This window comes from Vanacampus margaritifer, chromosome 11 (genome assembly GCF_051991255.1).
Source record: "Vanacampus margaritifer isolate UIUO_Vmar chromosome 11, RoL_Vmar_1.0, whole genome shotgun sequence".
Lineage (NCBI taxonomy): Eukaryota > Metazoa > Chordata > Actinopteri > Syngnathiformes > Syngnathidae > Vanacampus > Vanacampus margaritifer.
Genome location: NC_135442.1, coordinates 15,785,768 through 15,799,570, shown reverse-complemented (window position 1 = coordinate 15,799,570; position 13,803 = coordinate 15,785,768). Strand labels below are relative to the sequence as shown.

The 13,803-nt window shown below is 41.2% G+C and overlaps 1 protein-coding gene across 3 annotated transcripts; it reads right to left on the bottom strand.

Moving 5' to 3' along the window:
- Nucleotides 1-3,216: 3,216 nt before the first annotated feature.
- LOC144060873 (transcription factor Sox-1a-like) lies at nucleotides 3,217-7,885 on the bottom strand. 3 transcript variants are annotated; one of them, XM_077580779.1, is made up of 3 exons: nucleotides 7,513-7,885; nucleotides 5,274-5,464; nucleotides 3,217-5,176 (listed from the first exon to the last, which is right to left on the bottom strand). In XM_077580779.1, exon 3 carries the CDS (start codon nucleotides 5,173-5,175, stop codon nucleotides 4,057-4,059), a length of 1,119 nt encoding a protein of 372 aa, XP_077436905.1. In that variant the 5' UTR covers nucleotide 5,176; nucleotides 5,274-5,464; nucleotides 7,513-7,885; the 3' UTR covers nucleotides 3,217-4,056. The 3 variants fall into 3 exon arrangements, with proteins under 3 accessions (XP_077436905.1, XP_077436903.1, XP_077436902.1); XM_077580777.1 differs by having other exon boundaries at nucleotides 3,219-5,468; nucleotides 7,513-7,884; XM_077580776.1 differs by having other exon boundaries at nucleotides 3,219-5,464; nucleotides 7,513-7,884.
- Nucleotides 7,886-13,803: the final 5,918 nt, after the last annotated feature.

Here is a 13,803-nt window from a genome sequence, read left to right as displayed (position 1 = left end):
ACATCTTGCTTTGGGGCTGTTTTTTTCCTGTGCTGGAATTGGAGTAATGGTCAATTATGAACATGCAGTTCCAAATAGTATTGGCACAAACTTTCAGGATTCTGTGAGAAATAAAAATCAGGCCAGGAAAAGACTAAAACATTCAAACTTTATTTGGGGTTAATCAATGACACCTTAAATGGTGGCAGATGTGTGCTGACTCCCACTTAACATGAGTTAGAATGTGATTGGTTCATTTGGAATAAGTTATTTCAGGTTTATTTATTTATTTATTTACTTTACCTTTCGAAAAGCAGTCTTTTCTTCAATGGAGATGGTCACATAAAAGATGGGGAAAGTTTTGAAATGATTTGTCTTTGTCTCATTTAGCTTATATCACAAAAACATTTGAAAAGTGGTGAGTGCACGACTTAAACCGCAATTCCAAAATAAGTCAGATGATTCTAAAACGTTGTTCCAAATGAAAGCCAAACACGGAAGACTTTTTTTTTTTTTGGAATTTCTCAAAAGTGCACTAATAGAAACAGGATCTAATCAATTCATGAAGACCAATTCTGGAACTTCAAGATCTGCTTTAAACATCAGGCCACAAAAACGCCTTCTCTTTTCAAACTATAGCCACATAAACTGTCTATGTGGCTGCCCACTTTCTTCACCATTTACACATTTAATCAGTATTGAATAAATAAGAAATTGCGATGGCTAAAAATAAAAAAATAAAACGAGTTTTCAATGTCACGCAGCTAATTTATTGGAAAATATGCCACTGTATTTTGCTTATAAATGTCTAAATCTGAATCAGACCTCACCGGCCTCTGTTCTGCTGCATTCATTTTCTCCAACGCCTTTCCTCATTCGGGTTGGAACTGGAGCGAGAAATGGGGCACGGCTGTGGGTCTATTTGGTGACAAGCAAACTGCCTCTCCAAAAGCATTTCCTCTAAACCTTCCTTTCTCTCCCTCCTGTGGAGGTTTTGTGTGGTCCGAGCACTGCATGTCCTGCTTTGTCTGAAGGGGTCACCCCGGAGCCTCGTTCTCTCACACCTGCGCCGCTTCCAACCTCTGTGTCCCCTTCAAGGAATCTACTGGGGCTTGTAATCGCTATTGTGGAAGCCATTGAGTGGGAAAAAACTTCCCAACCTCACCGCCCATGGCCTTGCTTAAAAAAAAGGTGCAGGGGCTGGCAAATTCCAACAGTGGCGTTCCACAACGAGATGTTGTGACAAATGGGAAGTCTGCGTTTAAGCCTGCAGGCTGACCACATTTATCTTTGTTGGTGTGTGACCTTTGTATTATTATTATAGATGGTGCGTTCACTGACTCGTCACTTCTTGATTGCTCGATAAGGTGACATATTCAGTGTCAAGAAATTGCAAGCGACAATAAAAAAACATTGTTTAAGGGCAAAAGTTGCCAAATAAAGCAATTCTGCCCTAACTTTTATTTATTATTACGCTCTTCCACGTCGGTGCGGCGTTTGGGTGCTGTAGCCGCGCGCAGATAGCGCAGCAGCACCGCAGGATTAAGAGGCAGCAAGATTGTTAAACATGTCAACGTGTAATTGCACGATAAGGCCCCTTCGGAGGCATTCACTGGCGCAGTTGCTTTCTCTATTCCGCGCTAATCTCGCCCGCCACATTCGCTCTGTGCAATCTGTCTCCATAATCTTCTGTGACAGAGCAGTGCAGGCTGCTGCCTGATTTTTTTTATTATTTTTTTTTAGGGAAAAGGGGGAGGCGGAGACGTGCAGAAAATATGCAGAGGCGTGATAAAGTGACGCTAATTATCCCCATTTAGGACATGGCAGTGCAAGGGATCGGGGCTTTAAGCAAGCCGGAGCCCTAGCAGGGAATATATCAGTGGCCTGCATGCGTACAAGATAACCGTGGCGCACATTTGCAGAGATTTATTGGGATTGGTCATTATTAAAAATAAATAAAACATAAAAATCTTACATATAGGCTAAACGTCTAAACGCGGGTCAAACGTGCTTGTCTCTTACAGGAAAAGACGCAAAACGCTACAAATGTTTATTTATTTTCTCTTTAAAAATGATTTTATTTATTTATTTATTGCATGTCTACACCCTTAATGCCATTTCTTACAAAAGTAAGGCCTCGCAGTTTTTATTGACAAGAAGCGTCAGTCTTCATCAAGTGTGAAACAGCCAAGCCGCCATTTAATGATGGATTTCACATTAATTGATTTTTAAAAATTGCATAAATAGGCATAAAGTTACCCTCATTTGCATGTGTATGGATATTAGTCTTCAGGCAATTAAAAAAATAATATGTAGGCCTAAATGTCAAAACCAGCTACGGGCCTGTCATAAAATGACGGAATGCACTAATTATGAAAAAAAAAACCTCATAAAAGGATTATTAATCTAATTGGCATCTTTAATATTGTTTTGGGTGGGGAGGATGAAATAAAAGAAGCCAAACTGTAATTTCAATAGTGCCGATAGAAATTAGTAGTCAATTACCCAGCATGCAACTTATCACCATCCTTTTCCCGCCTTTAAAAGTTGACCCGGTTGAAAATTAATCATGAAATAATTATTACTTCTGTCACTTGCACGTTGAGTTTATAATTGCAACCGCCGTGCTGGGATCATATTCAAATATTCTCAATATGGCAAAGTAGATTCATTGTAAATTGACAATAATGACTAGCTGCAAATTTGTTGATTTCTTTCTTAAATTTAAAACATGATAAATATTATATATAACTAAATTGATCATTTTAAACATCATGATGTAATTGATCATCTTATTTTATAGCACCAATTGAACTTTAAATAAAATGAAACATTCGCATTCATCCATCCATCCATACATTTTCTTAACCGCTTATTCCTCACAAGGGTCGCGGGGGTGCTGGAGCCCATCCCAGCTGCCTTCGGGCAGTATGCGGGGTACACCATGAACTGGTTGCATTTGCATTCATATTTTAGGTTAATATACAACATATTCGGCCAAAATTTTAGAACTTTAATTTTTTTTTTAATTGCGTTTGACTATAGTGGAAATGAATTAGTGTTGGACCTTTTTTTTAAGCAAAGGAAGAAAAAATACAGGAAAAGGAAAAAGATGGATATTAAAGTGTCTGATTCCGCTAAATTGAAAAATTGAGCGCAACTTAAATATTATTATACTGTCAATAACATTAACAGGTGGTTTGTCATGTGAGGCCTTAAAGATGATATGTATTTAAGGCCCCGGAAAACAAAAAGTGACTCATAAATCGTTTGGCCTAGTTGTACTTACAAGAAAGAAACTGAGAAATGTGATAGAAATAATAAATTAAATCCCGCACAAAACAAACAAAAAATATATATAAATAAGTCCTTTGAATGATCTTCAATCTGTTTTACCGCACACGCAATTAAAGCCGTTTTTAAAACCTCGTGGCAACCATGCATTTAAAATGTAAAACATTTTAAACATTTTCGGTCCAAACAGCCATTTCTTGTAATAATTCAAAGCAACAGCTTGTGAATTTTATTCCATTCATTTTTTTGTTTTAATCATTGCAGTAGGTCAGAGCTTTTCACTTGCAGAAAAGCACATAAATTACAACAGCACGGTGCCAAGTCATCCTTCTTTCAAATATTAAAATTATTCACAATTGTACAATAATAAGTGATGTTACAACATTAAAACGAGGGGGTGGAACACAAACGCTTTAATGTTTAAAAAGGGGATGTTCCAAAACCCATTTCTGTATTATTGTATCGACATTTTTAATAACTTACAGGAACTAGAAAAAAATGGGAGGAAAGCCCAAGGTGCACCAGGCGTAAATTAGACTGGAAACGATGATATAATACCACGATAACCAAAAATATCAGCAGTTTTGTGCCCCCTCTTCAAAAAAAAAGAAAGAAAAAAAGAGCCTTCATTTACACGTGATAAACATTCTGTACAAAATACAGGTAGGTTCTTGCAGGAGGGGGGCTAGAAAAGAGGTAAATATTTGGTTATGTGTTCCTTTGCACTTGCAATGATTGGGTTCGAAGTGTTTTTTTTCCTCCTTTTTTCTCTCCTTTTTTTTCTTAGATGTGTGTAAGCGGGACCGTCCCGTTCACTCCGGCCGCGGCGCTCTGGTAGTGCGCCGGCAAGGCGTGGAGCCGGCTCTGCATGGCGGGGTCCGCCGGCTCCCCGGTGGGCAAGTACATGCTTATCATCTCCCGCAAGTCCCCGGGACAGGGGCCCCGCGCGTGGGGGCCTCCACTCACCGGGGGGCTCACGCTGGGCTCCGATTTGACCAGCGAGCCCAGCGTGCTCAGCGTGCCCATGGAGGAGGCGGCGGCCGCGGAGGAGGAGGATGAAGAGGAGGAGGACGAAGAGGACACGCCGGAGCCTTGGTGCTGCGTGTAGCCGAGGGCGCCGTAGCCGGACGGGGACGCGCTCATATAGCTCTGCGAGTTCGAGATGGGGCTGTACTGGAGCGCGCTCATGTCGTAGCGGTGCACCGGCTGCGGGTTGTGCGCGTGGTGGTGATGGTGGTGCGCGTGATGGGCGTGCGGGTGCGCGTGGTGGTGGTTGAGGTGGTGTGCGCCGCCGCCCGGGTGCTGACCGAAGGCGAGGTGCGCCTCCTGCATCATGGCAGCGGCCGCCGCCGCTGCCGCCACCTGGCCTGGGTAGGCGCCGTTGGCCCAGCCGTTCATGTGCGCGTAGCCGGAACACGTGGAGCCTCCGTGGGGCGCCCCAGGGCTCTCCAGCCGCTGGCCCACCGAGGAGGACGCCATGCCCACCCCTAAGCCAACTCCCCCGCCGCCGGCTCCGGAGAGCAGACCGCCGGCCAGCGAGTATTTGTCCTTCTTGAGGAGCGTCTTGGTCTTCCGCCTGGGCCGGTACTTGTAATCCGGGTGCTCCTTCATGTGCATGGCCCGCAGCCTCTTGGCCTCGTCGATGAAGGGCCGCTTCTCCGCCTCGGACATCACTTTCCACTCGGCCCCTAGTCTCTTGCTGATCTCGGAGTTGTGCATTTTGGGGTTCTCCTGCGCCATCTTCCTGCGCTGGCCGCGGGACCACACCATGAAGGCGTTCATGGGTCTCTTCACCCGCTCCTGGCTCGCTTTGGAGCCCGCGTTGGGCCCCGTTTGCCCCGCGGCCGTGTTGGTTTGGGGGCCGGGGGAGTGGAGGTCGGTCTCCATCATCATGCTATACATTCTTGTTTTTTTGGGGGAAAAAAGTTCAGCAGCAAGAAAGAGCAAATTCAAATCAAGCTCGGTGCTAAAGCGCGCCAAAGCATAAGCAATATTCCCACCACGTCTCTCCCATGCAGCCGTCGCCCTGCTGCCTCACGTCCGCTGTGACAGAATGCACACTGGAGCCACTCGGAGTTGACAAGTTGCTTGCAGCGGCGGCCATGTGACGCGCGCACTGACAGCACTTAAATGAGGCGCGGGCGACCAATGAGGAGCGAGCTGGCGGCCTCATTTGCATATGTTGGGTCAGCTGACTCCAGAAGCACAACATGTCGGAAGACAAGAAGAGGAATGAAGCAAGGGGATGGCAATCGGGAGGAATTATATACTTCCAAACTAGTCAAGTAAATAGCAACTATATAGTTTGGTTTCACTGCACGATTTAACTGAATGTTTTTGTTGTTGTTGAAATCTTTTTTTTTTTTGGTACTTGGCATTGTGAAATTGACTTAAAAAAACATTTGAAAACATTTGGAACAATCACACAGTGTTATATAGAGAGTTCACAAAAAAATATGGCATTATGCATTGCCATTTTTGTGCACCTCAATTACAAGGTTAGTGCTATAGCTTAATCTTAATACATCGCTGAGGCTAATTTTTGAATGAATCTGGACTATTTATTTTAAGAATACACCAAGCTGTTAGTTTTAGCCACAATAAAGCTTTTTGGCTAATGGTAAAGGCCTCCTTTATTTGCATTAAGAGCTGGGCATTCATTCAGATATACATCTCTGTCTATAGCTTTAAAATTAATTTGTCTACAAGTGGGCAATGGCCAATAAACTTTAGCGCACAAATTGTCCTGTAGGTATACATTTGAGCCACTATACATTAGCTTGCAATTCCTATTCTACATTTTTGTGAAACATCTTAAATTAAAAGAGATAGTCATCAAAAGTTTATTTTAAATCCAAAATCAAACGGCAAATCCATAAAAAAATAAATAAAAGTTATGATCCATATAAGGGTACAAAAAGTGTATATTAGTGTCATGATTGAGGGAAATTAATAAACTCTATAGTGCATTAGCAGCACTAGGGGGTCCGAAAGGAAAACATGCTCCTGTTAAGGGGACAAGTGTCACTGCCCATTGCATTGTGGGTCATGGAGTTTTACAACGACGAAGAAAAACGACTAGCTACCATCTATCCATCTATCTATCCATCTATCTATCTATCTATCTATCTATCTATCTATCTATCTATCTATCTATCTATCTATCTATCTATCTATCTATCTATCTATCTATCTATCTACCTAATATATATATATATATATATATATATATATATATATATATATATATATATATATATATATATATATATATGACAGATTGGTGTCAATAATTAAACCTTGAGAAATAAGCAAAAAAGACCACTTCCAGTCGTGAAACTTAAATCACTTTTCAATTATTTTAATTAGGGTTTATCTTAATATTTACACCCACATGTCGCACTGTCAAAGTGGTCACACGATTGGCATGAACAGAATGATACATAAATTAAAAAAAAAAAAAGTTATCTAGTATGTAAACAGCTCTTCGCAAGATGGGCAAATCTTTGCTTTACACGCCAAAGAAACCACCAAAAACTTTACAAATTCTTAAATGTTAAAATGAGTGGTTTTGTATGGTTGATTATGCCCAAAATATTAGCATTAATTTAATAACATGGAAAATAAAATATTTTTTTCAATTTCAATGTGTCACAATCGATCTTTGGATGACTCCAGAAACAAACAAATTGCAAACAAACAAATAAAAAAAATAAAACTATTACAATCTGCGGCGAGGGCGATAATGCTGAGTTACTGTTAGTACAGACACAATGCTGAGATTTAACCTTATAATCGTCACAAAAGCATCCTGGTGACAACCTTTCCGCATGCTGCCATGATGACTGCATGCGCACAGTGCACGGCACACAACACGTAAACACACACGCACACGCACATATTTACATAAGGAGTGATCGAACTTTGCCGTGAAGCACAATCTCTAGTCAAAGCGTCAAAGGACGGCAACCGGCAATCTTGTTAGGAGAGTCGCACATTTAAATACATTACCATGCCGAGCAAGATCACTATAAGATATTATCATCCTCCACGGCCACGCACCCCCTTACACACAACAGATCGAGCAAAAAACAAAACAAACAAAAACACCATCATTAAGCCCTGCTCGTTTCTGCGCGCCAATTCCACCTCGCGTGTGCGTAAAAGTCATTTGACGCACAACATAGGAAGCTTCAAAATCCAAAACGAGGACTCCCTTTCCCCCTATAGCCTACTTACGCATCTATTTGCACGTCCACTCCACTCCACTGCAGACGAAGCCGGTAGATTTCCTCAAGTCTAAATGCAGTGGCACCCTTCCCCAAAAAATAGCGAGCGGCGCGACGCGCGCATGAGCACGGCCGCTATCAACAAGCTGAAGCGGTGCCAGGGGCAACTGAGCACCCGGTGCCCGCAAAAGAGCCAACAAACAGCACCGCGCCACTGTGGGCCAGACGAGAGAAGAATGACAGTTTTACAAGCACGCACACGCACACACATCCACACGTACAAAAAAGACGATTCCAAGTTATTGTTGCTCTCTGGGAAAAAGGGGGCATAATGGTGGCAGGGAAGGGGGGGCGGGGGTCCTTTTTTTGTGTGTGCATGGTACAGAACAATAGCAAACACGTATTCTAATAAATAGAGCGTTTGTGGCTCTCCAGCATGATTGGGCTGGAGCGGCACTGGTTGTGAAAGGCAGCTGTGCCGCATTTGAGGAGGAGGGCCCGGGCAAGACTTGGTGATCACCCCCCCCCCCCCCCCCTCCCTCCCCCAGCCCCCTCCCAATAACTACCTCCCTTCATGACGGTGAGAGAAAGATGGCGTGGAGGTCGTAGATGGCATGGGTTTTGGGGATTTTTTTTTTTTAGGGATTTCTATCGATGCCATCCATTCCAAATTCCGTGCACGCGAGCCCGCACAGCAGCTTGCAAACATGTGCTTGTGACAACCTCACACGCACGCGTGCGGACGCACGCACAGCACGCTGCCAAGTGTTTCACGGCCATCTGCATGCATGCAGAGACATCAGGATAGAAACTGTCCAAGTCACCATAAATCGCTGTAGAGCTTTAGAGCCATTATGTATTTTCAAGTCAGTCAGCATGCTTGCAGATCTGCTTAGCTCGTATGTATTTTTAAAGATCTGCTTTAAGAAATTACAGGGGACTGACGTTGAACAATCTGTTTGCCTTCAGAAAAATATATGCAATAAACAATCGGTTCAGGCTCAAATCCTCACTTTTAATGAAATAAATATTTTAAGTAACATTTTAACATTGTTAATTGGCACATAACAGAGTAGTTCAATAACAATAAAGTAAAAAAAAAACTTCTCTTAATGAGACACAAGGGAAAGTGCTTGCATAGTGATAATGTGATAGTCTTGTTATGTGCATTTTAACATGTGTATGGAATTAAAATACACTAAACTGTATTTTCCTCTTAAGTGTTACAGGAAGTTTAGATAGAAATACAAACACTATGAAGGTAAACACATTAAAACATTCTTCACCTGTAGATCAAAGTATACTTATTTATATGAAAAATTACACAACATGGTCAAACGTTATAGAACACAATTTTTCCATTTTTTAAATTTTTTTATTGAAAGTCAAGCAGTTCAAGTCCAATGAAATTTTTGAATTTTTAAAAAATGAAAAAGCCCGGAAATGGTATACAAAGGTAAAGCGGTAGTTATACCCAAAACTGTTAAGTAACGTACATTTTAGAAGTGTATAAAAAAAGGCACAGTCTCCAGACTTAAACCCTAATAAGCTGGTTTGGAATGAGCAGAACAAAAGTGAAAGCAAGTAACCTAAAAGTGTCACATATTTATGGGAGCTTCGGCAACCAAATTGGGAAGAATCTCCAGAAGAATATTACAGTGTATGATTTCCTGTTTCATTCCAGAGTACAATGAGACATTTACCTGCATGAATTTAAATTTTTGAAAATGGAAAAATTGGGGTGCACAGTATTAAGATGTCAAGTGTAAAAATAATAATAATCATAATAAAAAAAAATTGCAATTTCATCTTAAAGTTCCAGGAATAAAGATGATTCTGATTTTGTTGTAGTCAGTGTCCTAAAAAATTCCAAAGATAAAAAAAAGTACATAAGTGATCCTTTGACGCTGTCTGAACTGAGGTCTCGCAAGATTTCTCTCTCATACAACTTCATGGCAATTTGAACCCTAGTTCCAAATTTCCCTTTTGAAACATTGGTGGAATTCCCAATCGTACAACCACAGAAGCATTCCACTGAAATTGAACCTGCGCAACTTCAATGCATTAAAAATAAATTACATTAAGGAAGTATTTTTACTGAGGTTGGTGAAAGATTCTGGTTGGTAACCCGGTGGTGTCTGGTCGGTGCTGGATTTCACTTTCCTTTCTTTTCTTTGATCCTTCCTCGGGTCTCCTAACAACCTCACGATTCTGAAGTATTCGGTTTAGGTGAACGGTATGGGATTTTAAATAGGTTTCAGGTGAATTAATGAGTACACACTCACACACACGCACACATGCACCCCCCCCCGCACATGCACATACTCACGCACATACAAAAAAAAAGAAAAAGAGAAAAAAAAAAGAGAGAGAGCAATGATGATGACATGTCAAATCGGTAAGATTACCGAATGAACAATACTGAGCTCGCTCAGGAAAAAAAAAGAAAGTATTTTTAATACTTGATTGTGATTCTGACAAACAGTTCATGCAACAGACTGTTACTTTGTGGCATCTATCATATTTAATTCACCTGTAAAAAAAAAAATCAAATCTGAATGGATAGAAGGGGTACGACCACATCCGCTGAAACTCAACTCTGTGTTATTCCCAAGATGCCTGTCACATGACTGCGTTGTATGGACGCGATAGGTTCCAGGCGTCCCGACTTGGCCCTTCCTCGCCGAACCTCAAACCGCCGAGGCAGGAGGCGCGCGCCTTCCGCATCGTAACGCGCCATACAAATCTAGTTGTACTTTTTTGTTCTTTTGTCGCTTGTGCGCGCTCTATTTTCATCTGCTACGAGGGCCTGATGGAGTGGTGAGTCAGAGGCGGGATGACACCACGACGGCCAAGAAGAAGTGAGTGGGAATACAAAGAGGGAGGGAGAGAGAGGACCGGGGAGGCCAATGTCAATCCGGCGGCAAACAGCAGTGGATAATCATGGTCTTTAGGAAAACACTGTGTCCATAATGCTATTACCCAGGATTACCTACTCCAAGCAGTGCGGGCCAGACTCTCTCCACAATGTGCCACAGACCTTTCAGATAATCATCTTATCACTGCTGACAAACCCACAAGAAACATCCCATTATTATTCCACAAAAGGAGGGGCCGTGCAGCTTGTTTGGATGAAGACGTAAAAACTACAAAGGGACCACAGAGGTGGAATGCCCTCCAAGTTGGACTGTTTGGAATTCTCGGGTAGAGCAAATCTTCAGAGTACAAATGCATGATGTCGGCATACGTCAAATGATTCTACTTCTTCTTTGGCTTTTTGCAACATTTTAATTCCAAAAGGTGGTGGACTGTTTAAAACCTGGGAGAACCCACGGGGTCAAATTTGGCCCCTATAAATTCTGCTACTCAAATAACAAAGACCTTTTTTTTTTTACTTTTTTTTTACAAATTTAACTTCAAAAGTCCAGAGTGCCACTTCTGACCCCTGCATGGGGCCATCTAGTGGATGAATATTGCACTTACATGAGCCAGAGTGGTGGTGACAAGATGGCTGGCAACATGCTGTTTTGTTGAGCTGGAAATCAATCCAAACAAAACCATCTTCTCAGCAAACCATCAGATGGTAAAATTGTGTTTTTTATGTTAATCTATTTCATATCATGTTGCAGAATGCCTAGGAGTATGTTTTATATATATATTTTGATAAATTAGCAACTCTGAGCTGGTTCAAAAAAAGGGTTAAAATTCAAAAAACATATATTTTGGTGTTCAGTGAACTTATAGCAGTCATTTAATGTATAATTCCTAATTTTCCAAGGAAGAAAAGGGTTCTTGGGTTCTCCAGGGTTAAAGAAGAAGACACACAGCGAGTTAAGGGAAGTAAGCAGACTCACATTCAAAGATGATTTCTACGGCTTGCTTAGAGCATTACAATAAAATCAGGTTTAAAAGTCATATTACTCTTAAGGTCGTACCTGTTTGGAATTTTCTGGAAAAGCAGGCCTCCGAGATGGAGCGAAATGTCAGAGTTTAGCTGAGTGATGGCACAGGATCTAAATTCACTCAGCATCAAGGGATTCATCGGATGTGTTTGCACTTTTTTTGCAACACGAATTCCAAATGCAGGAACAATCTCAAAGGGTCATCAAGAGTAAAAGATACACACAAAGTTACATGACCAAGCAAGAAAAGAAACTGAAAAAAATGTGTATTCATCAAAAGGTATGGTTCAATATATACTGGAGCAGACTTTCTTTTCTTCTGTGTGGGAAAAGAAACCTCTGAAGTTGTAGTTTGATGTGTTACACAAGATATTAGAGATCTCACACATTTTTATTCCAAAAGGAGCAGCAAGGGTTCTTTAGACAAGGCCAAGGTACACAGGAAGTCACGTGACTTCAGTAGATTCACATTCAAAGTTGATTTTGTTTAATCTTAGCATTAGGGTAAGAGCACACAAGATCAGGTTCAACCACAACCTTTAAAGTCAAATGCTCTAGTTAACTCATTCACTGCCATTGACGGCTATAGACGTACAAAATTAATTTGTTTTTACTTTAATTAGTTAATTTTTTTCGCACTTTTGTTAACAAGAGTATGAAAACGTAGATTTTGTTGAAATTGTACATTACGAACAGATATAAAATTTGTGATTAATCATGAGTTAACTAGTGAAGTCATGCGATTAGTTAAAATTAAACATTTTAATCGACTGCAATTTTTAATTGTAATTAATCGCATGACTTTAATAAATTGGGTTTTCTTACTTTTGTTAACAAAAGTGGAAAAAATGTTAAAATAATAGAAATGGTTAAAATGAATTTCTGACGTCTATAGCCGTCAACGGCAGTGAATGCGTTAAAAATATATCTCTACCAGGCGTGTGGTGGCCATCAGGAAATTTTGGAGTTCCCTGAATGTACGGTCCACTCCAGGCTAAAATTGTAGTGCATCCTATAATTGTTGTAAATGTCTTGTCACATTTACCCCAAAGAATGTTGGTTGCCTCTATAAGTTGTGTTTCTGTACTGATTCGTCTGATTAGTAAAATATGGCTCATCGACAATAAGTACATCAATAATTATACAGGCAACATTGGACGTAAAGTCAGCAAAATAAAAAAAAAATTAAAAAAAGAGAGAGCAATGATGATGACATGTCAAATCGGTAAAATTACCGAATGAACAATACTGAGCTCTCCAGAAAAAAAAAAAAAACAGAAAAAAAAACCCAGAAAAAAAAAGGACGTAAAGTCCGCAGTCTTGCGTCTTAAAGTGGAGACACTCCCCTCCCAGGAACGCACAGCGTTTAGCTTACTTTTATATTTGACAATCAGGGCTGTGTTTTCGTAGACATCGATGTAAAAACTGGCACATCTTGATTTTCGCACAGGAGCAAGCCTGGTTTAGCGTGCTTGGGAATTTGGAAGACCGCACTGCGCCTCGCCGGTCATTCCGGCACACCAAGGGCATTTTCTCTTTCGCGCCCCCGACGGACCTGACAATTAATAGCAGAGAGTAGATTAATCTTTAGACCAGCAAAAAGCGGGTCTACTGTAAGTCGTGGTGCAGGTGGTGTCAGATGATTTTGGTGGATTATGCATCAAAAACACTTTCTAGCATTGCAGAAATCAATTCACGGAATATTTTATTATTGTTATTATTATTATCAACACCAGCAAAAGGTGAGTAATTTTATTTTTGCGATTCACTTCATTTAGACCTTTTATTTTTTATATTAATTTTTTTAAATATGTGAATGCTAGCTACAAGTCCAACTAAACAATTAGAGCCAAGATTTCAGAGCGTCTCTGGTTATCAATTAGTCTTATAGCACTACTTTTCCCAGTTGGTCAGAAACAGGCAGGAGCAGCAACTGGTAGGTGCTAATAGCGTCTCCACGGTGATGGAGGGAGGAGGGTGGGGGGTGGCTGAGGAGGAGAGCGATGCAAGACAGTTCGCTAACACATCTCTAATTAGGGCTCACAGTAAGTCATTACTGATGTAATAGGGTGTAACACTAATGGCTATCAGGCCAAACCTCAAGAAACAGCACAGGAGGAAGGAGGATGGGAGTCTTTTAAAGCGAACGAAGAATGTATAGAGGAGAGAGAAGGGGAGATGGATTGAGGAAGGGAGAAAGGGTGAAGCATTTTGAGCCTACTTTTAAGGTCAAAGCCCATTAGTGCACACACTTTCCTCTACTGCCGCTGCAAAAAATCTCTCACGTTTGGATCCATAAGTTCGGGGGGGAAAATTAAAATGGGGGCTATGTGATGCCAGAGAGTGAGGTAAGAAAGGCGGCCGCACAAATTAACCACTTAGGCACTTAGATGCCTTCT

Bases quoted from the DNA above. Each gene is read 5' to 3' on its own strand.
- LOC144060873 (XM_077580779.1), bottom strand. From the start codon at position 5,175: ATGTATAGCATGATGATGGAGACCGACCTCCACTCCCCCGGCCCCCAA.